Source organism: Trichogramma pretiosum, unplaced genomic scaffold, assembly GCF_000599845.2.
Source record: "Trichogramma pretiosum strain Unisexual culture from Peru unplaced genomic scaffold, Tpre_2.0 scaffold110, whole genome shotgun sequence".
Lineage (NCBI taxonomy): Eukaryota > Metazoa > Arthropoda > Insecta > Hymenoptera > Trichogrammatidae > Trichogramma > Trichogramma pretiosum.
In genome coordinates this window covers 264,758-292,498 of record NW_019640835.1, presented here as the reverse complement: position 1 = coordinate 292,498, position 27,741 = coordinate 264,758, and the positions used below count along the sequence as shown (strand labels likewise).

The 27,741-nt window shown below is 33.1% G+C and overlaps 9 protein-coding genes across 12 annotated transcripts; 6 read left to right on the top strand and 3 right to left on the bottom strand.

Annotated features, from left to right (window-relative positions):
* Positions 1 to 1,770: 1,770 nt before the first annotated feature.
* LOC106649033 (homeobox protein Hox-D3-like) lies at positions 1,771 to 2,535 on the bottom strand. Its single transcript, XM_014366300.1, has one exon. The coding sequence runs from the start codon at positions 2,533 to 2,535 to the stop codon at positions 1,771 to 1,773; it is 765 nt and encodes a 254-aa protein (XP_014221786.1).
* Positions 2,536 to 6,761: 4,226 nt separating this feature from the next.
* LOC106649032 (homeobox protein SMOX-1-like) lies at positions 6,762 to 7,928 on the bottom strand. The gene has a single exon (XM_014366299.1). The coding sequence runs from the start codon at positions 7,926 to 7,928 to the stop codon at positions 6,762 to 6,764; it is 1,167 nt and encodes a 388-aa protein (XP_014221785.1).
* A 1,042-nt stretch (positions 7,929 to 8,970) lies between these two features.
* Positions 8,971 to 9,591, top strand: LOC106649259. The gene is made up of 2 exons (XM_014366568.2): positions 8,971 to 9,212; positions 9,285 to 9,591. Exons 1-2 carry the CDS (start codon positions 9,093 to 9,095, stop codon positions 9,450 to 9,452), a joined length of 288 nt encoding a protein of 95 aa, XP_014222054.1. The 5' UTR covers positions 8,971 to 9,092; the 3' UTR covers positions 9,453 to 9,591.
* Positions 9,592 to 9,652: 61 nt separating this feature from the next.
* Positions 9,653 to 11,253, bottom strand: LOC106649297 (mitochondrial import inner membrane translocase subunit Tim17-B). 3 transcript variants are annotated; one of them, XM_014366631.2, is made up of 2 exons: positions 11,048 to 11,253; positions 9,653 to 10,272 (listed from the first exon to the last, which is right to left on the bottom strand). In XM_014366631.2, exon 2 carries the CDS (start codon positions 10,267 to 10,269, stop codon positions 9,781 to 9,783), a length of 489 nt encoding a protein of 162 aa, XP_014222117.1. In that variant the 5' UTR covers positions 10,270 to 10,272; positions 11,048 to 11,253; the 3' UTR covers positions 9,653 to 9,780. The 3 variants fall into 3 exon arrangements, with proteins under 3 accessions (XP_014222117.1, XP_014222114.1, XP_014222118.1); XM_014366628.2 differs by lacking the exon at positions 11,048 to 11,253 and adding an exon at positions 10,713 to 10,919; XM_014366632.2 differs by lacking the exon at positions 11,048 to 11,253 and adding an exon at positions 10,812 to 10,897.
* A 622-nt stretch (positions 11,254 to 11,875) lies between these two features.
* Positions 11,876 to 13,729, top strand: LOC106649296 (CAP-Gly domain-containing linker protein 1). 2 transcript variants are annotated; one of them, XM_014366626.1, is made up of 4 exons: positions 11,876 to 11,946; positions 12,070 to 12,286; positions 12,369 to 12,455; positions 12,538 to 13,729. In XM_014366626.1, the coding sequence occupies exons 2-4, from the start codon at positions 12,104 to 12,106 to the stop codon at positions 13,066 to 13,068; spliced, it is 801 nt and encodes a 266-aa protein (XP_014222112.1). In that variant the 5' UTR covers positions 11,876 to 11,946; positions 12,070 to 12,103; the 3' UTR covers positions 13,069 to 13,729. The 2 variants fall into 2 exon arrangements, with proteins under 2 accessions (XP_014222112.1, XP_014222113.1); XM_014366627.2 differs by lacking the exon at positions 11,876 to 11,946 and having other exon boundaries at positions 11,960 to 12,286.
* A 468-nt stretch (positions 13,730 to 14,197) lies between these two features.
* LOC111694629 (protein roadkill-like) lies at positions 14,198 to 15,572 on the top strand. Its single transcript, XM_023463510.1, has one exon. It carries the CDS (start codon positions 14,302 to 14,304, stop codon positions 15,325 to 15,327), a length of 1,026 nt encoding a protein of 341 aa, XP_023319278.1. The 5' UTR covers positions 14,198 to 14,301; the 3' UTR covers positions 15,328 to 15,572.
* Positions 15,573 to 15,870: 298 nt separating this feature from the next.
* On the top strand, positions 15,871 to 17,166 carry LOC106649294. The gene is made up of 3 exons (XM_014366623.2): positions 15,871 to 16,036; positions 16,118 to 16,498; positions 16,567 to 17,166. Exons 1-3 carry the CDS (start codon positions 16,006 to 16,008, stop codon positions 16,989 to 16,991), a joined length of 837 nt encoding a protein of 278 aa, XP_014222109.1. The 5' UTR covers positions 15,871 to 16,005; the 3' UTR covers positions 16,992 to 17,166.
* Positions 17,167 to 18,180: 1,014 nt separating this feature from the next.
* Positions 18,181 to 19,506, top strand: LOC106649295 (leucine-rich glioma-inactivated protein 1-like). Its single transcript, XM_014366625.2, has 2 exons — positions 18,181 to 18,623; positions 18,690 to 19,506. The coding sequence occupies exons 1-2, from the start codon at positions 18,287 to 18,289 to the stop codon at positions 19,163 to 19,165; spliced, it is 813 nt and encodes a 270-aa protein (XP_014222111.1). The 5' UTR covers positions 18,181 to 18,286; the 3' UTR covers positions 19,166 to 19,506.
* Positions 19,507 to 19,623: 117 nt separating this feature from the next.
* Positions 19,624 to 21,820, top strand: LOC106649298. Its single transcript, XM_014366634.2, has 5 exons — positions 19,624 to 20,688; positions 20,751 to 20,795; positions 21,316 to 21,336; positions 21,396 to 21,516; positions 21,597 to 21,820. Exons 1-5 carry the CDS (start codon positions 20,545 to 20,547, stop codon positions 21,656 to 21,658), a joined length of 393 nt encoding a protein of 130 aa, XP_014222120.1. The 5' UTR covers positions 19,624 to 20,544; the 3' UTR covers positions 21,659 to 21,820.
* The last annotated feature ends 5,921 nt before the right edge of the window (positions 21,821 to 27,741 follow it).

Here is a 27,741-nt window from a genome sequence, read left to right as displayed (position 1 = left end):
ATTTGTCAAAGAAAATTGATTCGTTCAGTGGTACATTTTCACGGACTTATTGAAATACATATTTTGTCAGTATCAGTTTTATTATATAGTTACAATAAAATAAATTTGTTCAGAAGAAGAAATTGGAGAAAGAAAATCTGAGATAACATCGCTACAGTTAGAACGATTCCAGTAGCTCAAGTTTAATACGGGTACTATAATAAGTTTTGTTGAAAAATTATATATTTGCATACGTTGGAAATATTTCCTCTTGAAAACCTCAAATTTTCGGTCAAGTTGCACTACTTATGCTGGGGTAAAAAAAAAATTATTTCTAAAACTTATTCACCATTATTTAAAATTAAAGTCAATATCCTAAATCAAAAGTCATGTGTCGTTCTCTTTGTAAGCAACAAAAAAATAAAGTTAACTATTTGACTACGGAGATGTATATGAGTAATCAGTTCAGCCTCTACATTTGTTCATTATGCATCGTTTTGATAACGAAATACACGATAAGGTGAAATTTTCTACGGCAATGAAGCTGTGAACTTGTCTCGATTTAGAATATCTCTCACGTTTTACAACTGGTGCGCGTATCATAACCACGGGGAGTGACCGATCTATAAGCAATGGGCGTGGCCAACTGATGAGAAATGGCGAGAAATGCGTCTTGCTTCTTGTATCGTCCATCCTTTCCCAGACGGTTTTCCAGACATCATCAGTCATTCTGGCGCCGTAAGATTTAAGTTTACAATAGAACGCCTCACTTTCTGGCGCCGAACGGATTACTGCATTAAATTACTATACCATTAAGATAAGTATGACTTGATCGTGTCCATTGTTACACAAAACCAGCAACGTCACCTCGCTAACGAGTTCACGTAATAGTAGACACCTGTAGATAGAATAATAATCAATTTCTTGTGCACGAGGCTTGCCCACCTTGCATTGCGGGTGTAATAGTTAATGGCTTGTTTGAAGCATCCGATGTTTCTACGTTATCACATACGACAAAGTTCACATTATCGCCCGCTACTCTGATTACTTTTTTTTTCACTTCGTAAGTGCGCACGCTATTTTTCGCCAACCCCTAAGCAAAAATGAACTTTTGCGGTTTGACCGTAAAAAGTTAGTTTCGGCGGGAGTAGCATAAAAAACAATATACGCACCTGCGAAGCGAAAGAAGAAAGCCTCAGAGCACATTTTTATCTTTGAGGCTTTCTAGTTTGTTTCTCCTTGGGCACGTAATCATATAAGTACTTCAACGAGAATGATTTTTGATTTTGAAAATTTAAGAAATTTGCATGAAAAAAATTCATAATTTTAGTTGGTCAATCGCGAGCTTGTTTCAGCAAGCACAAGTTTCGGAGAGAAGCAGACAAAAGAAAGAGAGCCGTCGCAAAACTTTGCAATAAAAATAAATAGACTAACTAAATAAGTGTAACTCGATAATTTACATGACTTTAAAAGGGAAAATTTTACAAATTGTATTTTAATACGTTATATTGATCTGTAAACGGGAAAAGGCAAGTAATATTAAAAGACAAATATTTCATAATTTTTTTTTACACACATTTTTTTATTATTTTATTATTTTATTATTTCTTTTGACATTTTATATTTTTTTATACGCTTTCTCAAACATTACTATGTACAATATAATACAATATGGTATATTGACGCAATTCTAACCAGATGCATCTCATTATTCATGAAAATAATGTGCTCTGTGAGATAATTGCTCCGACCTCCTAAACATTACATTTATTTGTTACAAATAAACAAATGTTATTGTTCTATATTCGTAGATGTTACAATATTTGAGTCTTTTTCTTTTTTATTTTTCATTCTTTTGTTCTGAAACCATATCTTGATTGTGCGCTCTGATAATCCAAGCTTTTCGCTAAGTTCAATTCGAACCGATCTCTTTAAATAATTATTTTTTTCGAATTCTCTACAAAGCTCAAGGAGTTGATCTGTGCTAAAGGTTGTCCGAGTTCTCTTGGGCTTTTTAGTGTCCTGCTCATCAACAGACTTTAAAATCGATTTCATTTCAGTAGATGCTCTTTGGCATTCTGGATATTGCACTGCATTATTTTGAATTCTGTATTGAAATGCTTGCGTTGAATGGTATTCTACAGAGTATTCTGGATTATTTAGGATGATGTAATGCACTGTTTTTGGTGGTTGATAATTTGAATAATGCACTGCGCTATTTTGCATGCTGCAATGCATTGTCTGTGGTGTTTGGTATTCTGGATCATGCTGTTTATCCCTTTGCATCTTTTCATTCAGCCATTCTTCGACTAGTTCGATTTCTGATTCTTGCGCTGTTGTGTTCTGGATATTGTCCTGCTGTCTATATGGTAGTTGGTGTTCCGATAATGCAGCATCTATAGACGATAACATTTCATAGTCATAGTCTATATTTTCCAATGTTGAGTTATTTGCAACTTCCAGTAAATAGGCCTCTGCGAATTCTCTTGATGGTGCAACATTGGCATGTGGTATTTGAAGATTATCGGGGCACGGAATTGAAATAACGGAGTTCATTTTCACTTTTTTTTAATCAAAATCAAAAACCACAAAAATTTTAAAAATTGAACTCTAAAATTGCACTGACTGGAATTACGATTATTATTCACGTCACTTTGATGCTTCCGAGACGAGCGTCTTCGAACAACTGATATTTTTCACAGTCTAAGAAGAAGAAGAAGAAGAAGCATTTTAGAGATGACTTTTTTCGCATGGCTGCCTATACCATCATCCAGAGTGTATTAGCTCCTCCTACTTTTTAGGTCCAATCCCCGTTCCCCCTTTCGCCTCCCACTACGCTTTTTAGTTCCGTTGTATGAGCTCCCCGCCACACCAACAAAGTAAATCGAGTGAGGGAAGAGACTCTTCTGCCTCTTATCTCCCTTCTTCCTATCCCTCGGAGATGTTTAGCTGAAATCGGTGAGAATCGCATGAATTTGGAGGTCCTAAGTCCCTTCAATAAGAATTGCGAATGTTGGCGCTAATACCTTCAAATGCGCAAAATGGAACAGGATAATTCAACGATGGAGCAGACCAGGTCACCAGAAAGACATCTCACGGCCTAATTCAGCCCAGGAGATGATCTCGACAGCGAGTGGCGAGTCAGGCGGCCGAGACCCGGGTAGAAGTATTAATATGAGTCGTACGCGCCGACGCGCCCGTCAGAGCTACGATTGATGTATTTGCCGTCGGTAGGGTGTCCGGTCTCTCACTGAGACCACACATAATGTTTATTTAGAAAAATTGTTAATCTTGTGCGTTTGTTTCTTTGAGTGAGAGAGTATGATTCGGAATTTTGGAAAAATTCGAGTACCCGAAAATTCGAGTTCTCGGCTCGAACTAGAAAAATAACTCAACTACACGAAATTATGTTTATTTCAATCTTTTAGTAAGTGTACAGAATACATGAAAAATAAAAAAGCCGTTTTTCGATTACTTTTTTGGGAAATCTGTCATCCTTCGTGGCTCAGTTAAAATATCATTCATCATTTACCAGACTATTGTCTATACTTCATCAGACATTCTGGCGCCGAAAGATTTAAGTTTACGATGGACCGTCTCACTTCCTTGGCGCCGAACGGATTACATTAAATGACTATTAAGATAAGAAAACCATTGATCATGTCTACTGTTACACTGAACTCACAGTTACTCCGCCATTTTGTTATGAAAATCAATAAAAAATTTTTTTGAGTTCTTCAAGGCATGTATTATTAGTTACTAAAGTCCCAAATTAAATGATCTATGGCGACCACCGCAAAAAATTACCGAAGTTCAGCATGTTAAAAAAATCTTGGGGTAGTGTTATCCCTTATTAACATGGGGAGTGTGTTGATTGCAACCGGTTATTTGCAGCTAACTGATTAATAGCTGTTCGTTATCAATGTGACGAAAGACACAATAATGCCAACGTCCCCGTCTATCTAATTCCCCAAAACAAGACCTAGGTGCACGCGTACCCTAAACAGTATTTGAGGATACCAAAAGTCTTAAATAGTGAGGTTTTTTTCAAAAATACCAATTTCTCTTAACTGTCGATTTATTATTAGTATGCTGTTACTATACAATAAATGTTATTTTGGAGGAATCATTTTGCGATTGACTGGCTTAATAGATGAATAATTACTACAAAGTAGTACTTCCAATCTATGTTAAACATTTGCAAGTATACCTTCAAGTCGACGAGAATTTTTTTAAAAATAAATAAAGTTCGATTCATCGTTTTATCAATCGAAGGATCGTTTTTTTACACCTACAATCACCGAACTTTATTGTAAGCCAAAATCTTATGCTTAAAGAAATGCAAGTATTCTTGTATCTCTGATAAATCGTGAAACTTAAGTGAGATTTTTAGAGATATTAGTAGAGGAAGACTGTATAGAAAGTCTCTCGGCTTCATGCTTGGTGATAAGGGTCGTGCGATATGAGCTGGGTATTTAATGATAATCAAAATAGAAACAATGAACTCCAATAGTTTCTCAAATTAACTGCTTGGGAATGACTTAAACAATCGTTCAGAAGATGCTGTGATTTTTTTTTTTTTTTTTTAGAAAAGTTAGGTACAAGTCTCAAAAAGGAGTATAGACATTTTCAGCTTCTTCAATCAAAAAATTGAACTTCCATCGATAGTATTTTCCTTTTTTAATGCTTTTCGATTGGTCATTGTAAATAGTATTTTTAAGTAATTTTTTAATAATTTTTTTATACTTTGGCTCAATCGATTCAGGCACCGTCAAGCCAGTACGCGTCACCACCTACTTGCTAGGTAAGGCCATCGTCTGGGAATGAGGCACGCGTAGCTTTTCAAGTGTATTATTGTAGTTCTTGCGTTGCAGTTGCGTTGATATCAAATCTTTTTGTCACAAACTATAATTTGTCTATAATTTTATCTGGTTTTCATGCACGCATAGATATGAGATTTTATTTCATAAGATAATCAAGCTAGTGGAAAAAAGGTCAAGATGAAATATGCAATAATGTTGTACACCATATTAAAAATAAATTTTTGTTTTTCGACTCTTTATTACATTTTATTACAGTTTATTACATTTCATTACAGAGATGAATAATCTTCATAAATTCAAATTAATTAAAGTTTATTCTTAAATACTATTTTTGAATATATGTAATAATAATTTAAATTCAAAATCCTTAAAATAATACATACAAAATATAAATGCCTTGAATGTTCGAAATCATTCGTAATTTTACGTTTTATTACAAATCATGATTTTACATGATAGTCTCAATTTTTAATTTACTTATGATTAATAATATTTTTACTAATAGCCATTCGAAAATCAATCCAAAAAGTGCTTACACTGAATTCTCAACAAGAAACAATAGAATTTATTCAAAACATTTGCTTTAAAATACATGCATTGATTTAAAAAAAAAAAAGATAATTAAGTTTGAATGATTACACAATAATATAAACGAAAACACTGTCTCTGTTTCTATTGTTTCATGCGGTTTACATAGTTTATATTTTTCAAGAATAATTTGTGGCTTGGATGGTATGTGATCTTACTCTAAACTTTAAAAAAGTAATGTTTTTCCATTCTTGGATTTTTGTTGAGATCTTTCGTCGGCCCAATGATGAAAGTCAACGAACTCCACATCTAAGTATACATTTATCAATAATTTATTAAAATAAATAACAAATAATGTCAAATTAAATGTTTTCCTTTAACTTAATGTTTTTTAGGGCCTGTCTACTTTATCATTATGTTTCCGTAGAGCCTTGCATAAAAAATATTTAGGAAAGTTTTATTGGATTATTGGAAAATGGGAAATTACTATATGAATATTTGATAATTTTTTGCATACATACAAAGAAATACATATATTACAATTTTTTTTTAAAATTACTATTTACAGTATAACGCGACAATTTGAGGCGATTTGACCAGATGCATCTCATTATTCATACAAATAACGTGCTCTGTCAAATTGACAATTTATTGTAAATCATCTACTCATACACTATCAGTTATCGTTTAAGGTTCTTTAGCAACCATCAAACGTCGCAAATATTTTTTGAACGATTCTGTAGTCACCTTCACTTTGTTACTTTCTGAAGCACACAACAGATCCTTCTCGACAGAAGCCTTAGAAAATTTCTTAAGGTAGTTCCTACGCCACAGACGGAATCAATCAGTTTTATCGCAACACCGCAGACTGTACCCGTGCTCTCCCGCGCAGCCAATTTGAAAATTTTACAATGTGACTGGACTCACACACGCTCACTCGTGTACATGCATTCATGCTTTCGCGGCTCAAAGTACAATCGAATTGACAGCTTTGAATCAACTTTTCTCAAAAACTGTAGTGACAGGTGTTTTTTTTAAGCTAGCTTTCAATACACGCTGGACAATCATCTCCTAGTTTTTGAACAAATTCTATCGATGCGTTTTTTTATAATCATGCAAAAAGCGCCTATTCAAGATGCTATCATAGAGATCTAGCGTTGAAGTATTAAACTTTGATTGGTTACATCTCGAAATTTTATCGCTGAGCATCTGCATTATGAAAAGCAACTTTAACAAGAAGCAGTTAAAATTTACAAAAGATTCTATCGATAGTCATTTTTTATATAACTCCCTTAAAAAACTTAAATCTAATTCGTTACTTCTATTCTTACTTTGGTATATTTTTTAACGAAAAACAATTTTATAAACAAAATTTATCGCTACGTATAAATTATATAAACAATGTAGCAAATGGTTAAACGAGGTATCATCTTACGTATTTGAAGAAGGTAATTCGTTTTTTTGTTTATCTTCCTTTTTTTTCTTCATTCTTCTATTCTGAAACCATATCTTGACTTGGCGCTCTGATAAATTTAGATTGTTGCTAAGAGCAATTCGGACAGGTCTGGTTATATATGAACTTCTTTCGAACTCCTTTTCCAGCTCGACAAGTTGTTTTGACGTGTAAGCGGTTCGATTTCTTTTTTGTTTTTGAGTGACCTGCACATCAACTGGCTTCGAAATTGGATTAAAATGTTCAGTTCCTTGTTCTTTTTTAACTTGCCGAAATTGTACGTGAACATTTGAATTTTGTTGCACTGGGTTTTCTGAAGTGATTTGTTGATTTTGTACACATTGAAGGTTATCGTGGTACTGAAACTTTATGTTTTCCGATAGTTGGTGCTGTTCTGAGTTATTATTCATCGGTCTATCGGTTGCTAAATTATATGATGAACTATTAGACTCAAAAGGTTGTACACTTCCGACTACTTCGTTGCTTTTCGTTGGACATGATTGGTATTCAAATTGTACATTATGTTGCGTCACGAAGTGCAAATTATTTTGTTGTTGAACTTTCAAGTTTTTCAACACTGGATATTGTGCCGAGATATTGGTAGTAGTCCTCGGTAATTGATAAGGTGCACTTCGTACACTTTTTAATGGTTTCAAATTACAATTTGTTCCATTAATAACTTTATTTTGTTCCCTTTGCGCCACTTGAAACTGGTTATTATTTTGATAATTTGACGTGTTCTCTTTTAGAACTTGATATTGTGTCGAGGGACTAGATAACTGGTGAAGAGTATTCACCGGTTCATACTGTTGTTGTTGTTGTTGTTGCATACTTTGTGTTAAATCGTTCTGATCCACGTTCGATCCATTCGGAATATTTAGTTGCACTACTTGATTTATATTATATTGTTGCTGCCATTGAAAATTGTTTATTGGTGTGTGCTGCATCGAAACGTTCTCCACCTGACTTTGACTCACTTGTTGATATTGCTCTGGATTATTTTGACCTATATCATTCTCTGGGTGCACTTGTACGCTGTTTGGTTGTTGGTTGGACCCTTGTCCGTCTTTCGACTCAAATAGTGGCACTATATTTTGACATAAATCCTCCAAAAATGAAAAGTCTAACTCCGGGAAGAGTTCCATTTTTACGATTTTGAAATTTAAATCTAAACAACACAAAATTTTTAAACTGTAGCACGGTAAAGTTTACTACACACGAAAAACAATCATGATCCACGAATGTGCTTTTGATGCTTTTGGGACGAGAGTTTTCGATAGACTGAAATTTTTCTTAGCTTCATCAAAAAGATAGCTACAATTTGGTTCGTACAAAATGTTATCTCTCGAAAATCACTAATTACTTTTACGAAAATCAAGCAGCGAAATGCTTGCGGCAATGACGTATACTTTCGAATGAGTCTTTGACCGGTTATCATTGGCTGGCATTCATGATCTACTTGAGAGTCTATTGGTTCGTTTTAGATAAGTGCTCAGGGGCCTTCCGTTAATTACGTAAGTGTCTTTGGGGGGGGGNGGGAGAGGAGGGGGGGGTGGCCGAATTCCTTACTGATCGTGTTGTGAGGGATAGGAAAACCACTACAGGGGGAGGGGTCGAAAAAATCGAAAAAAACCCTTACGTTATTAACGGTAGGTGCATCTTGGTCATTTAATTCGGTAATGAGCTGAGAATGTAAGTGCATATATAAAGTAGTATAGTATATGTGTGCGTCTTGGCTCGTGTACGACCCGTTCTATTATTTTTCTACTATTTTTTCACAGTTATTTATGTCTTGCAACATTCATCTTAAAAAATACAATTAAAATCATAGCCATTGCACATCTGGCAATGTCAAAATTTAAGTTTATAATTTTAAGCGTGATTTTATTGTAAAGAGTGTAATTATTCCTATTTATACATATCGAAATAACTGATCGTTCTTTATTTATGAGCAACATCTCGAAAAATCAAAAGCACTCCAAACATAATTTTTCAATTGTAGCTTTTCAAATATCCTTCGGATCCTCGTGTTAAATACATTTCAATTTTAGCGAAACTCCGTTTTAATTTTACCTTTCCTTACTTGGGTTATATACGTTTTGTGTAACGTCAAAGTTACCGAGGATACTAGAACGAACCTTAGTTTAGAAAGCAGTAGTGACCATCATGTACGTATAGAGTTAGTGACGTAAAATAAATACGTTCTTTGATGTTAATGAATGAATTCTCAAATTTTTATAGTGCACTCTTCGTAGCGTATAGAGACCTGTTTGCATCAGAAATATTACGAATTCATTTAAAAATACAAAATGAATGAAGACAAAGATAGCGTTGCAAAACTCATAGTCTACCAGCAAGACTTAAAATTGGAAGCAGAATATATACAAAAAATTATTGCAAAATTAGATGCACAATTAGATGCTCTAAAAGTAAGAATAAATGAAATCAAATTTTATTTCATCAATTTATTTGTTATTCATAATAAAATTTTAATTTTATAGGTAGAGCAACTAAATATACAAACTGAAATTAGAAAAAGAGAAAATGCCACCTCTGCTAATGCTTCAACTGATAGAAATATTGTAATAGAAACTGAACGTAATCGTAAGCCACAACATCTTGATCTCAGTATACCCAAATTTGATTGCATTGAAGAGGATGAGGATTAATTTTGATGAAAATATTGATTTACCACAACAGTATTTACAGAAATGTTGCTCACTAAGATAAAACAGTGTAAATAAAATTACTCAATTTTCACTTTTGATATTCTGCTTAAGTAAAAAAATTATTCCCAATGTAAGGTAAACTAGGAAAATAAAAAGAATCTATTTTAAAACAAAACGATCATTAATTTTTATTCTTAGCCTAAAAAATTGATAATCTATACACATTCATCATATAAGTGATCAAACAATTATAGTAGTCAACTATCTGTCTTTGAAATTTATGATAAAATAGTCTATGAATATAATCCTATTTATACATATGTACATTTTACGAAGGATTTCCTTGTGGTGGTCCAAGTTGTGATGGATCGTCAACAACAAGCTGTGGCGGTTTAAATTGTTCTGCCGAAAGTCTTGTGAATAGTATACCAACTCCTTCAATGAGGGCTAATAAAACTCCTCCAATTATTGCACTACCTGCCATTGCTGGCACACCGTTCCTTGCAGCTAATATACCTCCTGTGGCAGCACCGCTTATGATTGAGTTCCAAGGATCTTCTTTTTTTCTGAAGTGTACTAGTGTGCAATCTATAGTAGAGAACATGCCACCCCAAATTGCAAAATTACCAGCAATGATTGGGGATCTTTGTTTGATTGCCATCATGCTTCCCAATAATCTTTTATTCATTCCACTGGGAGCATTTCGAAAGCCTTTTATACTTTGAAATACAGCACCTCCAATAGCTCCCATTGTAAAGGCACCTCCACAATCGTCAACAATTCTCCAAGGGCATGGTTCTCTTGCGTATTCTTCCATGTTCTGAAATAATAATAAGAAAATAGCTTTAAGTACAATGTATTAAATGATTACATAACAAAATGAAATATTTATGATGAAATGAATGAACCAAAATTGCAATAAGAAAATTTAAATCAATATTATCCATAGTTAACTATCAAGACACAAAAAACACTTATAATATCTACATCTTAAAAATGTACTAATAGTTGATCAATTCAATTATTAAAAATTAACAAGCTGATATAAATGTTCCAAAATGAGTAAATTTTATAATGTAATGCAGTTTATAAATGATAATTTTAATAAATACAAAATGTCACAAGAATTGAAGTAATTTGAGGCAACATATCTAAGTAACAGTTTTTTTATTAAAAACTCAAGGTTTTTGAATGATGAATAGTTTCTTATGAGATGAGTTATGAAATATGAACAATGAGAAAAACTGGATACACATGTACAGAAAATGTGTCAAATAAATCCTGAAGATTGTCAAGCAATAATAAAAAATTTCGACTCATATCTCGACATAGAACTAGTTTGTGAGACAAATTGCGTACAATGCATCGTCACAATCGAAATTATTTGAAAAATGTAGATTGCTAAATCAGAGAGTTAGGTTATAACGATGTAGAAATCTTGAGTTACTCTATGCGACTGCACGATGATGATATTCACAGTCTCTGAGCCGGGGACTAGGCTAGGACTATATTACAGGGGTTATCTCGTCTATGATATTTTCTCGCAGCTCGTAAGTTCCTCAACCTAAGTAGCAATGATAGAAACGGTTATTTACCCTATTTTATCGATAACAAATTCTCAACTTCTTGAGGTATGAATTGTCGTCCTCAACGGCGCGAGGTTGCGATGCAGAAACGCCAGGCAGAAACGTGTATAACAGCAAATGCAAAAGAGCTCACGCGATTCGGCGCTCAGCTAACGTTACCATCTATCTCACGCACACGGGGAATACAGAGCAGACTGATTGTTCGCGAGTCGAATCTTCTTCTGCTAATAAAATAAGGGCATGACAATGCGAGCATCGGCCGTCGTTGGCATTTCAATCGAATGTTTCGACGATTTCATCTCATTCGTGCATGAAAAAATTAACAATAAAGCATTTTATTGAAAAAATTCAAGCAGAAAACACTTGCGGTTATGCATTGCATTGTACTCGAGTCGGCCGACCAGTGCGCATCGTCGCAGACGCGTCGTGACGGCGTTACTACTTCTGCTATGCGCGGCGCGTGGAGTTACCGCGCCGCGAAATTCAAACTAAATTTTATTGTTTCTTCGCAATTTACAAACGAGTTTGTAAAGCAATAATTTTAACTCATTTTCAATCGAATCGTTATTTATTTTGTCAGAAAAAATGAAACTTTTGAGATCTTTCGAGCGACCGACGAACGATGCGAGATCGTACATTCTCAACGCTGCATTACAAACGCGAGAGTTTGCGAGTGAGTATATTTATAGATTTCGGTGTAATCGGCTAGAAAGTAATATTACCAGAATAGAATGTCCAAAGGGGCTCTCCAAAAATAATCTGTTTTCTTATTGAGTTGGTATAGCGCGAATGCGAACGTTATGGTTAACAATTCAGTATTAATACGCACAACGCTGAGATAGTATCTCCGAAATAATAATTGTTTTATTCGCATACTTTTTCGATAAAAAAAAATTAAAATTACCGAGGTAATACTTTCCGTAGTGTTGGAATTTATTTATTTGAGTTTTTCCGTAAACATTTGAATATAACATTCAGCTATACAATTTTTCTTATAACAAACTTCAAGGGACACTATCGATTCTTTTCAGTTTACACGATATTTGTTGTATACAAAAAAGTATAATGGAAAATACCCAAAATACTGTGTGCAATAGTGCCGGTGGTGATGGTGCCAAAAGAGTTACTGAGCTACCTTTGAATACGGAAATGGCAGTCCCTGCTCAAATGCATCCAAATCAAACGACAGAAGTACCGGAAATATGTCCAAGACTGGCGGGGGGCGACAATTCACAAATTCAAAGCGAAGTAAATGATTTTACTTGAATATTGAACGATGACTCGAAATTGAGATCGACTAATAAAGGTGCAAATTTTCATTGTATTTTAGAAGAACGATAAAGCGAGCATCGATGCCACCCCGTCGTGCAATGGCAATGCCACGAATGAAGTCGTGAAATTAAAAGCAGCGTTTGAAGTATGTATTTGAAAAAATGTATAATCATCTATTAAAGATACGCGGGCGGTCTTATTTTCATTGCGATTTTAATTATGTTCAGGCATGCTTAGCCGAAAGGGACGCTTTCCGTAAAAAGCTCGAGGAGGCCGAATCGAAGTTATCAGCTCTTCATCAAGCGACTAATAAGCAAAACGACTCGGGCGATCTGAACTTCGAGTTAGACAAATTGAAATTGAACTTGGAAAATACGAAAATTGCCCTCGAGGATCGCGAGCGACGCGTCGCCAATCAAGAGAGCCAAATATCCGCCCTAACCAAGCAAGTGAGCTCGCTTAAGGAAGTCGTGGCCATTACCAAGGACATGCTGAACATACGCAACACGGAGATGAAGAATCTCCAGGAGAACGTGGATAAAATGGAGACGAAAATTTCCGAGGAACGCGAGCGTCACAACAGCATGCTCAACAAAATGAACACGGCCGTGCAATTGAACGCCGATCTAAAAAAAGAATACCAGACGCAGCTGAGACTGTTTCAAGATTTGCGAGGCAAGTACGAGGAAAAAGTCGAGCTTCTGAGCGAAGAAAACAAGGCTTTGGAAACAGCGGTGCAAGCTCAGCCGGCCCAATGACTGGTGTACAGGCTGTACAAATCAGCCAAAAAAGATCCTTAACCCAACGAGCCTCGATGATTGTCTGAATTTGTATGTGCCTCTATTATGACAGTTGTGCGCAGATACTTGCGCCAATATAAATTTTATCTTTACCAGTGAGCGTGATTCGATATTTTCCACAATTTTTATAATTTCGTTTCCACTACAATAACGCCACGAACTTCTACCTATGTCACCTTATCGTTCAATACGACGGAGCAGTCAAAAACTTTCACAAGCTCATTAGAGTAATCTTGAACTCTTGAATTTATCGCTGTAAACTCACCAGCGGTTTGAGATGAATTTATTTATTAATCTATTGATTGGTAGCTATACTTGATACCGTTTTGAATTATTCTCAAGTAAAAATCTTTTCTAGTTAAATATATGTTATTGTTCATATCATTCGTTTTTTCTGTATTTTTGAGTTTTTTATCTTATTCTAACAATATTGATATACTATTAATGTATTTATTGATACAGATTTTCGATATATTATAGGATAAAGATTTTAGTAAACAGAACTAAAATAATGAAAATGATTCTGTGAACATTTTATCTCGAGCAAAAACTGAAGCACATAACGAAAAATGTTTCATGGACGTTTCAGCTTTTATTTTCAATAACTTATATATTTTAAGCCAAATTAAAAAGCTTTTCAGATTGATTATTTTATACTGCAGATACATGAAGAAATTTTTGTACCGAAACATTACAAGTTTTTTTAGCTGTTCAACATATTTTCTCTGTACTGATAAAAACTGAAATAAAAATATTTTAAGTGAAAACATGATTTTTTTTAATTCATCGCTTTTAAAATGTTAATAAAGTGTTTTCAAAGCAAGAAGCAAATATGAAAAATAAATTTTTCAAGCATGCGAATCGCGATTAGTCATATAATAATCAAATTGATTCAAATATAATGAAATAGAAAATAGTGTCATGACTTAAAGAATAAATATTAACATGTGGTTAGTCAACAATAGCACGTGGGAAATCTCAGTGTGTCGCTCGATGTTGCTCTATTTAGTCCACGAACAATACCCGCCAACACACGTTAAAGTCGATTGTATTATAGCTGCTCGAAGATTTTTCAGTCTTCATTTACTCGCAATAGACGATACTTGTTACTCCAAATTTCAATTGTAGCATCACATCGAGTTTCATGAAGAAATAAATTAATTCTTCAAAGTTTTTCGCTTCGTGGTTAAAATGTTTGTTCAAAATAAGCGGGCTTACACTCGTGTTAGTAAAAAAATGTGCAATTACACGTGGTACATAAGCGATTACAGTTTGATTCGCAAAAAAACTGGAGAAAAATTGGAGTCCCCAAAATTCACAGTTGGCAAAAACGAAGTGAAAACTTTTTCTCTAATTTTATTTCCAGCGGGTGTAAATGCCGATTACGTGAATTCGGTTGCTTTGTGTTTGCATCATGAGGTAGCTGACATTACTAATGGACTGGAGGTCTACTGTACGTTTTCTATTTCAAATAATGAGATAACACTAGAAAAATCAAAATTTATCAACTTTACCAAGAATTGGAACTCAGTAGGTTGGAACGATTTTTGTACGAAAGAAGATTTCATTCGCTTTATTTCCAATTCCGATTGTGTGACTATTCACTGTAAATTGACCGTAATCCTAGGATATGAATCCATTGCGCGAGATGCAAAAGCCTTGATCCACAAAGAAAAAACTTCAAAAGAGCAGAAAGTAGAGAGTTTGTTTCTCTGTGAAAAATTTAGCGATATAAAATTAAAGACTGCATGCGGAAAAGTGGTACACGCGCACAAAGCTATACTTGCCTCTGCAAGTACGACGTTCAGCGCAATGTTTAGTCACGAAATGTTAGAAAACAAGTTGAATTGCGTTAATATAATCGATATTCATTACGACGTGCTCGTCGAATTGTTACGATACATTTACCTGGGCTGGGTTGAAAACATGGAGACTTTGGCTTGCGAACTGATAGCCGCGGCTGATAAGTATGAAATCGAAGGCCTCAAAAGTGAGTGTGAAAATTTTTTGAGCGAAAATTTGTCAGTTGATAATGCTTATGAAGTTCTTTGCATCGCTGATAGACATAATATAAAGGATTTAAAAATCCAATCCTTGGAATTTATCAAATTTCACATCAAGGAAGTTATTCAGTCGGATAAAGTGCAAGAAGTCAAGAAAAATGAGGAAGCCAGGCTCTTGGTCGATTTGATTTGTTCGTTAATCGGTGAAATATGAGGCTTAGAAGTTTCTCTGTGAGCAAATTTCAAAAACAGTCATGAATATTTTATTTTTTATTAAAAAATAAGATATTAATTAATTTCTGAAGACGTAATATCCATGCAATTATTGTACAAAATAAAAGCTTGTTCAACACATGCATTGTCTCGATGCTTTCATTCATTGAAAATGCCTCATTTAATATGTTTTCCAATGACAAAGATGAATCCAAGCGAGAGGAAACGACTCGGCACCTTAAACCCGATAATTTGTTGGAAAATCCCCAATACGTCTGTCCCTGACAGTGCTCCATGTAAATATACTGATCAATGGATGTACTTCACGGCGGTATACGTTGATCAGGTCACGCGTGCGCGTGTGCGTACCGTTAACGTAGTCTATCACGATAATCATCATCATCGTCATCATCATCATCAGATCAAGGGCCGAGAGTCCACCGTCACTCTCGTTTCGAGATGCACGTATATGACATATATTTGCGCGAGGCATTGTAACGTGATTTTCTTGCAAATCTAGTTCGACCTATATAAATTGACGACGCGGGCTTTGCGGCGGCTCTTCGTCGTTGGCCATAACAGCAGTTGGCTTATCGAGCTCGAGCAGCGTGAATCAATTTGCATATCGTTCATACATATTGATAATATACTTTCGTGCTTTATAATCTCTTGCTCAAGCATGGCTCGCGCGTCGGCAGCTGCGCTCTCAGGTAATGTTTTTCCTCGGCTTTATTTCTTTATTTTCCCCGCAAAAAAACAAAATCATCGTGGAAATGTTGTTGTTCGAACAGCTCTGGCCGTTGCGCTTCTGTCGCTGTCCAGCAGTGTCAAGGCCGGTTGTATACTCGAAAGGGGTGTAACGACGCCCAACGAGCACGACGCCTACACCTGCATTCGCAGCCAAGACATGAAAGCCGATCTCGCTCGTTTGCCGATGGACAACATGAAGCTCCTGAACGTCGATTTCCGCGACAGCAAGATCCAGAAAATCGGCAAGGACGATTTGCAAAAGTTGGGAACGAAAGCCTTGGGCATCAGCATCGTGCACTCGGGTCTCGAGGACATCGACGAGGAGGCGTTCCGTGGCCTTACCGAACTCAAAGCCCTCATTCTACGTCGAAACCGTCTCATTGACGTGAGAAAGAGTTGGTTCAAGGATCTCGATAAACTAGGTATCTGTCATCGTCGAATAATCTTTGTATTATCGCCTGATTCTACTAATGACCGTTACGATTTCCAGAGAGCCTTGACTTGAGCGGCAACGTCATTCGAGTTTTCGATACGGCTATCTTTGACCACACTCCCATGATTCAAGAGTTCGAAATTTCCGAAAATCAATTAACGCACTTTGACATCGACGCCATGAAAAACAAGTGGCCGAAATTGAAGAAAGCCGGTCTTCAGTGGAATCCTTACGAGTGGGGACAAGGCGTAAAAGTCATCGATTACGCCAACGCCAATCCGTCCATCGTTAAGAACTCGCGCGCTTCGATCGATGGGCTTCGAGACACTGCGAAATTGATCAAAGAATGCCAAGCTACGTTACAGAAAAAAGACGATGCCAAGGAGTTGGACATCTGCATGCAAGGAAAGCTGACAAAGGCCATCGAATTCCCGAAGCTTTTGGAAGGCGATAAGAACTCGAGCGACACCAAATCAGCGTAATTCTTACTGTTAATTGTTCGATCAATTTTTTCATTTGCATATGTTAATTTCAAAAAATGAGAACTTATAGAGATTTGCAATAGTATCTTCTTGTATGGCTCAGTTATGCGGCATATGTTAAGTGCATATAATTTTTGAATTTCAATAAAATAATATGTTTACACTTATTTTTTAATTATGAATGAAGAATTTAAAAATTATCCTTTATCTTTTCCCCTTTTTTTGATAGTGAAATTTATAATTTGCATCATTTTATCGTTGTTGAATTTATTTTTAAATAATTTATTGGATACCTCGTATATTCGAGAATTTGGATATCCCCGAAAATACGAAAGCTCAAAAATATGTTTATTGATGGTTTATTAAAAAAATGCCGCGTCGTCAAGAATTACAACTAAAAATTTAGTTAAAACGAAAAAATAAATTCAAAAATGAAAAGCTAATAATGCTGTAAACTTTATGAAAGCGATAACTTGCTGACAACTACTCATTTTAATTAAGCTGAAAGTCCTACCAAGTATCCGTCATTGATATTTTTGATGCGATTTTTTAATAGCAGTTAATATTAAGGTAAAAGGGTATATGAAATATCTTACTCAGCCAGGTTACAATATTATATCAAACAGATTGTAACACTTCGCAAACTATAAACTTCTAATTTACCGGTTTCAAGAGGGTAAATAATTTCGGGGAGCAAAATACCGCAATTGGTATTTTACGGGCTCTAGTCTACAAAAATTATTTTTTCAAACAAATTGAAATTTAGATCATCGGTGTATATCATAGTACACAGCTTATTTTGCTGAAGTAACCAAGAATAGGAATTTCAATTATGAAACAAACTATCATCGTATGTGACCTTGACTAAAAAATCAATGCTTTTCGGGCATTTTTATTCACTAGATAAAAGCAAAGTCCTCCATAGAGTCATCGTACAGCAGTCGCGAGCTCTAATGACTAAACGAGCTTTTACAATGAATTATATTATGCATTGACATTCGCCGTTCCAGATCTTCTTGTACCTCACGCGTTGCCTGTACCTTCGAAAATCCCCTTTATTCAATTTATCGCAATAAATGACATGTACGTATGCGCACTCGTTGCTACAATCATGAGCGCAATCATCAAATCAATCGTTCCCGACGAACGAGATTGAAATATTCTAAGCATTTTACACCATCCCCTCTTATAAAACGTTAGGTACAACTCTAAGACGAGCTCAGTCGTGCATAATAAAATTGAGCGTGCAGAACGTGTTGAGTTAAGATCATTGAGAAAAAAAAGTAGACAGCAAAATGAAAAGTAGCCTGGCCAAATGTTGCCTGTGCCTATTGGCCATGGCTGCAATGGCCGAGGCTTTTTGTTACCGCAAGAATCCCCTGAAATCCCAAGATATGGATGTGGAACAGATGAATCAACCAGGAAACTATTCCATATGGGTCTGCGTGAAATCAATTGATTTGGCCACTGATCTTGAAAAGGCACCAAAAGGCAACATTTCGCAAATTTGGTTCTCTATGTCCACAGTGGAAAAAATTAAGAATGAAGCTTTTCTTAAATTTTACGACAAACTTGTGAAACTTGAAATTTGGAGTAGCAAGCTAGCCGAAATTGAAGATGGAGCTTTCAAAGGTATGAGATTCAGATATTTGCGCTAGAAGTTAACTTTTTATAATGTACATTCGATTTTACTTGCAGGTCTACGAGAATTGAAAGGCCTGGTATTGCCTCGCAATGAAATAACGGTCCTGAAAGCTTCTTGGTTTAGAGATTTGTCTAAATTGCTGGAGCTGAATCTTGCTAACAATCGCATCGCCAGTATCGAAATCGATTTTCTCAAGTCCGTTCCAGCGTTGATAAATTTGGATCTTCGCGGAAACGATTTAGTTGCTCTACCGACGGACTTTGTCAAGCATCTTCCAGCAACATTGCGTCAACTAAACATTTTCAGTAATCCACTGAATTATCATCAACAGCTTCAAGTAGTCGAATGGAGCAAAAATAAGGATGACAAATTAACAAACGAGCCAAAGATGAAGGAACTCAAACACGTTCTCGAGCTAACGAAAAATTGCCTTGATGACAAAAATATCACTGACAAAACTAACGAAGCTATCGATAAATGTGTTGATGATAAGTTGAATGAGGAAGTTGCAACAGCCGTAAAATCTTAAGATAAAAAACGTCTTAAATGTTTACATTGCAAGTAGAAAAGTTCACGTTACATGGTAAATGTTGCTGAATTAATACAAGGAAATCCATGTAATTTCTCGCATGAATTGCCATGAAATAATTATCCATATGGTTTCCGAGTCATGTCCTTGTATAGAAAAGCTTACAAAAACCCAAATATTTTTCTATATAATTCATGCAAAGAAAAATAAAATGAAATCTTCAACTATGTAATTTCCAATATGCCATAAGATACTATGATATTTATACCTAAATACCGAAATGAAAATTTCAAATTTATGTCTATATACAAATTAATAAAATTTGAAGTTACGCAAATAAATATAATCAAATTAATATGTTGTAAATCCTAATTTATTCAATTATGAAAATTTTGTAAAATTTTAGCACTTCATAACAGTAAAGGTGGAAATTTGATTATCTAATTGAATTATATTCAATATTATTATGCACTCACACTCATGCGATTATTTTCATTATTTAATATTTAATAATATTTAATATATTATTCAATATATTATTGAATTATTTTATAATAAATTTACCATCTTAGTTCATAATTACAGATACGTTCGAGGCAGAAAGTTAAAGTTAAAATCTATAATCTATAAAAATGTATTATCTCTTGAATTACGAAGCAGTATTAGACCGGTTTTGTCGCAAAAATGTCCATACATTTTTCGATTAATATACTGGTCTATAAAAAATCTATACAAAAATCTCTGATATATCAGTTGCTATGGAATAAGTAAAACTTTCAAATTTTAAACTGCTGTTATTGATTGACAGGAGAATGTCAAAAGTAGAAAAAATGAACCACAATTCTTAACAATATTAGAAAATGTTTTATAAAAATAATTTAATTGAGCGACTTTTTTCTCTTTAAATCAAGATATAATAGAGGAAATGTCATAATTATCGTAGAGAAAATATAAAATAACATAACTATTACAGTTAACGTCTGCACTGTAAATATAAAATTAGTTAATTATATTACTTCACTAAATATGAAGTTTAACGATCCACAGCTTATTGAATCATAATCATGCACATAGAATATCATGGAGCAGCTTGCATAATTACCGATTACACTCACTAAATTTATCGCGTGTATAATGATAATGTTCACTCGAACAGAAATTGCGGCAAAATCGCACCGAAAAAACTTAATTGGCTAAAGCTTCGAAGGAACACTTATAAATTAATCGTACAAGCCTTCATTAACATGAAAAAAACTCAACTTTCACCGTTTGAAAAACTATAAAGCCTTTAAAAAAGTTTAATTCTCTCAGTTTGGAAGAGCTCATCGCGAGTGCAAAGAAGTAGTTTTCACATTTTCATTCAGATTAATTAAGGAACAATGCGATTCCATATATTTTTGTGCATGTTAATTTTTCTAATATCAGCTATTTCAATAAATAGTGCAAAAAAACACCAACGACATACAACAACGATAGAACCATCATTAGAAGAAGATGAGCAGCCACAACGTCCTATGCATATGGTTAGTAAAAATACTATTCAGTCAAAATAATCTCTAAAATGTTTAATTATCGAATTGTGTAGCGCCCACGACCTCCGATGCCACATCGTCCGCATCATCATCGCCCGGTATGTGAGCACATAGAAATGTTATAAATCTCATCTGGATACGTTAATACAAAGTCAAAGAAGTATTCATTATTTTAACAGAAAACGAGAGAAGTTTTGAAAAATTTTGTTTTTTACCCGGTGTCTGACTCCTTTTACCAATAAATAATCATTTTTAAATAAACAATAATTATATTTGTTCCTTGCTAAATAATTGGAGGTGAAAAACAAGATGAACCGTTTGAAAAAGAATTGAGAACAGCTATAAAAAAAATCTAAAGATTTTTTAAAATATTCAAAAACGGTCATTCACTGGATGTCGGTCAATCAATGGGTCGGTTACTAATTTAAAAAATGGTTCAATTGAATTCTTTCGAAACTTATTTCTTGAACAGTTGAACAGATTATTTATTTGATTCAACTTTTTAGATGAATAACCCATTAGTCAATTCTCCAATTACATTTTTGATAGATATATCTATTTATGCTATGTTATATAGTATTTGTTATTATTATTTAAAATTTTTCAAATATATTTCAGCGCCAAAAAAGAGAAGCGAAAGTGAGTAGCACATTTAAATCCAGAAAAAAAGGAATATGAATTAACTAAGTTTATTGCAGGACTCTCAAGTATTATTAGGTACTTGTCAAGTCAAAGTTTCTTCAAAACCGTCTATTCCAAAAAAACCAGTGACTGAAAAACCTAATCAAGCTGTCAACATGACATTAATGGCAACACAGAGTAAGAAAAATGAAAATTATTTAAAAAATGCATGTTTTTAAATCTAATTATCGTCAGATTAATCATAATATTATTTTTAGCTCCTAAACAGATGATGATTTCCATTTCTAAATTTTTGCATAGGTTTTGGTTTGAAGATTAATTATTTTATTTAAGTACGCGTTAGCAGCAATGACATTCGAAGACACAGTCATATTCGAGAATCAGTAAAAATCATTATTTATTACGCTTTTATGAATAACTAGTATGTAATCGCCGTAAAGTATAACCACCTAAAATCGCTTCTATTTTTAAAAAAAGGACAACCCGAGTAAAATTTCATTTACAAGTTGAACAGGCTAATTTATAATATAATAATATAAAATACATATAAACCATAGGCTTTTCAAAATGAAATTTTCTCTACTTCCAGAATTCAATTGCACGGTTACAATAGTATAGTTTACTGAATTCTTCATAAATTTTGAAAAAGCGATATCATCGTAATTCTGCATCAATATTATGAAAGTAAATTTAGTATTACATTAGAAAAAATATTGTACAAATATTTTACTCACTTGTAACATTGTCAGATATACCAATAAAATAATAATAAATAAAATAATGAAGATTCATTTTTATTAAAAATAGATTGGTCTGTAAATACTGAATCAACATTTATTAATAATTTAAAAAATTTCGAACTTTATTAAAATATATCTTTTAATTTATAGACAATCCGAACATTAGTTTTAAAAATTATTATTTAATTGAGGGTTTATAAACACCGAAAAATCGAAAAAAGTATATTTTGCAATAATAGAGAAAAATTGAGAATTTTAGTGCAGATGTATTCATAAAAGCAACAGGATTACTACGACAGTATTCGAGATCTAGTATCAATACTTATGACTATTAGCGAGGTAAACAGCAACGAATTGGCGAATTGAGATGCTACCTTCAATGTAGCGGTGCCTAACGTCGGGAGGGGGCGGCTTATGGTTATAATGCCTGATATACGTGGCAATTTTGAGGAAAAATGTTTTGAAATAAACAGGGTTTAAAATTTTCCAAAGAGTACGCGTGACCTTTTTGACAATATTTTGAAAAATCTAAAATGTTTAAAAAACTTCTGAAACATGTTCACGTATTCTTTCAACAATTTTTAATGCTTTTCGTTTATGCAATTTTTCCGTGAATTTGATGGTTCTCAAGTTTAAAAACATTTTTTGGGGTTTCAAAGTGTTTTTACTCTCTTTATATCGGGTTTACAAAAAAGTTAGGAGTAATACATTTATATTATTGTTTAAGCAATAAATGACAGTTTTTTCAGTATGTAAATAGCTTTAGATGATATTTTTAATATATTTTATAACTATAAGAAAAAGCGGTTGACACCGAAAACTAGAGTCCCGAAAATGAGTTGAATAATCCAATATCATTCTACCAAAACTTTTGGTCGTTATAAATCCATTAGTGTATCATTGATAAAATAAGTAATTAACAAATTTTTTGAATTGTGACGTAAAACACCTATATTTTGATTATCGGAAACACCGCGTGAAAGTTTGCGAGAGGTACATGCGCGAGGTGGCGGATGATCATTGAAAAATCATTCATCACATTCAGCTCTGGGAAGGTGTTTTCAAACTCATTAACTGTATCTACCTGACGTGATGAGATGCAACTTTTCAATATAGTATGCCTTGATTCGGTAGATAAAGTGTCGCCAAGTAGATTAGTAAATTACTTTCACTAGGTTGATACAGCGCATTTTCGTTTCAAATTTAATTGCATTGTTTTCCTCATTTTTTAAATAATCTAGCATCTCCTTTATACATCGATATTCGTTAGAAGATATATAGCATGTTCACACAAAATGAAAAACATTTTCAAGCCCATTAACCAGGTCTAGTAGACCTGATGTTTTTGTGGTCGAATCCGATGTCCGGATTTGACGTCAGTTTATCTGGATTTGCTCATATTCAAGGTCATTTGAAGGTTGAAATAAGAAAAGTTGATTTCAAAATTTGAAACGAAGTTAAAAACATATAGCAAAAATTTAAATGATGTAGATTGATCCTAAATTTGAAGCATATTGATTTTGCTCGTGCATGGCTGCGAGTTTTGCATATCAGATAAATCGCACTGCGTGGACGATCCCTTAATAAAATTGTATGCCATAATATTACGTGTTAATTTCATACCAATCTTAAAACATGTCTTATTAAATAAAGCCATCATAAATCCGCGGCGTAAGCGTGGTCTTGTATCTGTGGATTCCGAGATTTGATTTGATTTCTATTTATAATTGATTTTTCGCCTATCCGTGCAAGAAAATTAAGATTTAAAATTATTACAAGGTGTGCTTTTAGTGCTTAGCTTTCAGCCATGAATATAATTTGAAGGTTATAATTTATATTTTAAGAAATCGAATAAGGCACGACAAACAAACTTATTTGCACTGAACGCTTATAACATACACACACACACACACACACACACACACACACACACACACACACACACACACACACACACACACACACACAAAAGACAAAATGAGCTAAATAATTCAATACTAGCATACCAAAACTTTCGATCGTTATAAATACATTAGTACAACATTGATAAAATAAGTAACTAATAGTTCTACGATTTTAAAAAGCAAAGATTATCGGAAACCCCAAACCATAGTCGGAACGTGTTCATAGTAGTTGAAATATCATCTATCAGTATCACTGTCACCCCCTTCAAAACGGGTGTCATGAGCTTATCAGATATTTAGATGTCACAGAACAAAGAATAAAATATATTATCGACAGGTAGATTAGTACATTTTTTCTAGATTATGTTTGTGCATGCACTTTAAATTTTATTGCATTGACTTGCTCTTTTTATTTTTAATTTCAACAAACTTTGAACGTTTCTGTCATAGCTCTTTAAGCATCGATCCACTATTCATAACTTATTTATCATTTACGTATACACGTGTAATTATTCCATAAGTTATCTCTCATCTCTCGCACCTGTATTGTCGGTTTCACTTTATTCTTTTAAGGGCCTTAAAATAAAAAATAAAAATTGTTCAACTTTTAGAAATTTCTTTCTTTCTCTTTACATACAGATATTTCTATGAGCCTCAAGTTTTTTTTAAAGATTAATTACGTATTGATTTTCGAATGGCATTTTTGGATGGATTAAACTCGTCTGTGATGAATGACAAAGGAATGATTACAAGACAATGCGAAAAATATTAAGAACCAATTTAAAAAAGCTTTGAAGCTTAACAGTTTTTTTATTTAATTTTAAAATTTTAAAAATTGCAAGTTTAAAAATTGCAGAAATATCGTTCGTATTATTAATGGGTTAAAAGAGTTGTTTACACTGTCTTTAAAATGTACATTTGTTATTCCATAAATGGTTTACATTGAAACTTTTCGCAACTTAACTTTTTATCAGAAGTTGTAAAAATATTCAATACTTCTTCAAAAAATATGAAATAATAATTGAATTAGGACCAAAAAGAAATTATGTATTATACATCAGGGTTCATGTCACACATTGGATATCATGAAACCTCTTTGGACATATGACAATAACAAAAATATGAATTTTATAGATTCTTTTCGTGAACTTTTTATTTTACAATCTTAAATAAGTACTTATTTATTCATAAAATTTATTCACTTCTTGTTATGAACATTTAAACTCCAATGTTATCTTATCAAAAATATGAATAGTGGAGACATCTTGCGTTGACTCTTTAATTTGATATGAGTGCTATTTTATACAATAGTTTGTGAAGATAATATTTTTTAGTATTTGGATATATTGTAAGTATATATTTTATAAAATGTCAAATGTATTAATTTAAAATAAAAAACTTAGGTGTAATCTCAGCTTTATATCGTACCAAGTAGTACTAAAAGCAGAACTAATATCAATTAATTGTTAATATTTGTTTCAAAATAATGTTTCAACATTTAATTTGTCTTACAGCACTTTCAAAAGATGAACATTTTTCTGAATGTCAATACATTTTACCTTCAAGTGATATACATTTTTTATTGACGACCATCTTATTATCCCGTAATGTATATTTGTATTACCAGTAGAAGCTGTAAAACTATTATCATTGCATGATAAAAAATCACATTCTTTTCTAACTTACCGACATCTGTTATTTTGGAAATACCCAACATAACATATGTTATCTGGGTAAGGTTATGCAATTTTTTATCATACATAATAAAAGTAGCTGTCTTCTTTACCATGCATGTTTCATTTGTGTTCACAATTATAATTGTAAATCAATTTTTACATTGTTATGAATGTTAGTATTTATGCTGAGCGAAGCGTAAGTCTCCTTTGCACAACTTGAAAGTTTTTGTCTTAACTACCGTGCCTCAAAAGCTGCTTTTTTAATTCACATGAAATTTTCAGGATGCATGCTAGTACGGTCGAAAATTTGCTGTATAGTTTTTGGTAATAATCGGAATGCAAATATATAAATTTTTATACACTTTTGATGCAATGAGTTTAAATTTGTAGTATTAATGCTTATAATATTACAATGAAATGGAAAATTTTTTAATTATTGATAGTTTAGGGTCACTTGGCTTGTTCTGTGAAATATTTTTATCGTTGCATCAATATGCACTTTTTCGAATGATGCTTGTAATATGACATTTTAAGGTGGTCTGTACCCCACATTTCACATGAATAGAGTCCCTAGGCTCTTAAGGTAAAACAGGTCAAAATTGAAACTTACAAACTATACGTCTAGATGGCGCGATCGATTGATCATTTCGATTCATCAATTCGATTCATCAACCACTGAAAATACTGATGATCTATTCGTTAACCATTTTTTCTATATTCGAAATGTTATTATTGTAATTTTTTAATTTAGATGGGGTTTATTATATAAATAGAACTGAACTAACATTTAGAAAATAGAAAAAATATATACATAATCTAGAGAATAAGAATTGATTGATTTTATAATCATATCAATAAAGTATATTATACATCATGTTTTATGACACAATTGAATGTCTATTTATACACTTTAATTATTTACAATGCGTAGGAGATGTGCGACATTGACGAGGACTTTGAGACATCTTTTTTGTCTAAAAGTTTTTCCACATTTATTACATACCTGAGCAATATCTTTATGAGTCTAATAAATCAATGTAGATTATAGCATTAGATCATAAAATTGTGAAAAAAATTTTCATGCTAGTAACAAATGTAATGAAATTAGTGGTAGATCAACATACTTAAATTTTAAATGATTTATTTTTCTTTTTTACTTCATGAAATATTTTGTTGTATTTTTTTAGTTCTTTTTAGTCATGCATTTTTTTCAATTTCACAAAAAATTCTCATATTTAAATCACGTGATCTTATTAATTTTCAACTATTTCTATTATTATTTAACTACCACGTTTTATTTCATTGTTATAATTCTTTGATTCTTTATATTCATGCATATTTGTAGTACTATTTTTTCTTAATCACTTTTTTTAAATCTTTCATTTACATGCATTTTCAATATTTTTCCTTTTTGTTATTGATCTCATCGTTTATTTTTTTTTTTTTTTCATGCATTATTTTTATATGTCCTTTTTAATCTTATTACTTTTTTTCCATGCATTTGATTTTAATTTGCTTATTTTAGAATTTCATGAAGTCTCTAAATAACGATTTTGTATAAGTTTTCGAAAAATTTCATTTTTGTAAATCTGATACAACACGGAATACAAATACAAAGAAAAAAATACCTTTTTGACCACAAGATTACACTCATATATGTGGATTTAACGTAAAGTATATTGTACAATTTACGGAAGAATCGATTTCAAATTTGCTCCTCCAGTTTTGCGGCTAACAATCGCGTTCAAAAAATCAGCTTTACCTTGCACTGGTTATCATTCGGATCTCCTACCAGGTAGATGGCCAGACCGACGACGTTGTCGAACTTCATCCAGTAGAGATTGCACTAAAGCAAACATTTTTCGCTGCTCAAGGATGCGGCTAACTGGAGGATCCTATAAATCTGTTGCTAAAACATAATAAAGAAACTTTAGAATTCATAAACATTGAATTACAACAAAAAATACTATAAATTGATTATCCTGAGTCTTCCTAGTGTATTTGTTGACTAAATAATATGTGATGATGGATGATCCAAAAGTCCATCTTGAGCCTTTTATCCATATAGTTAATATGTCGTTA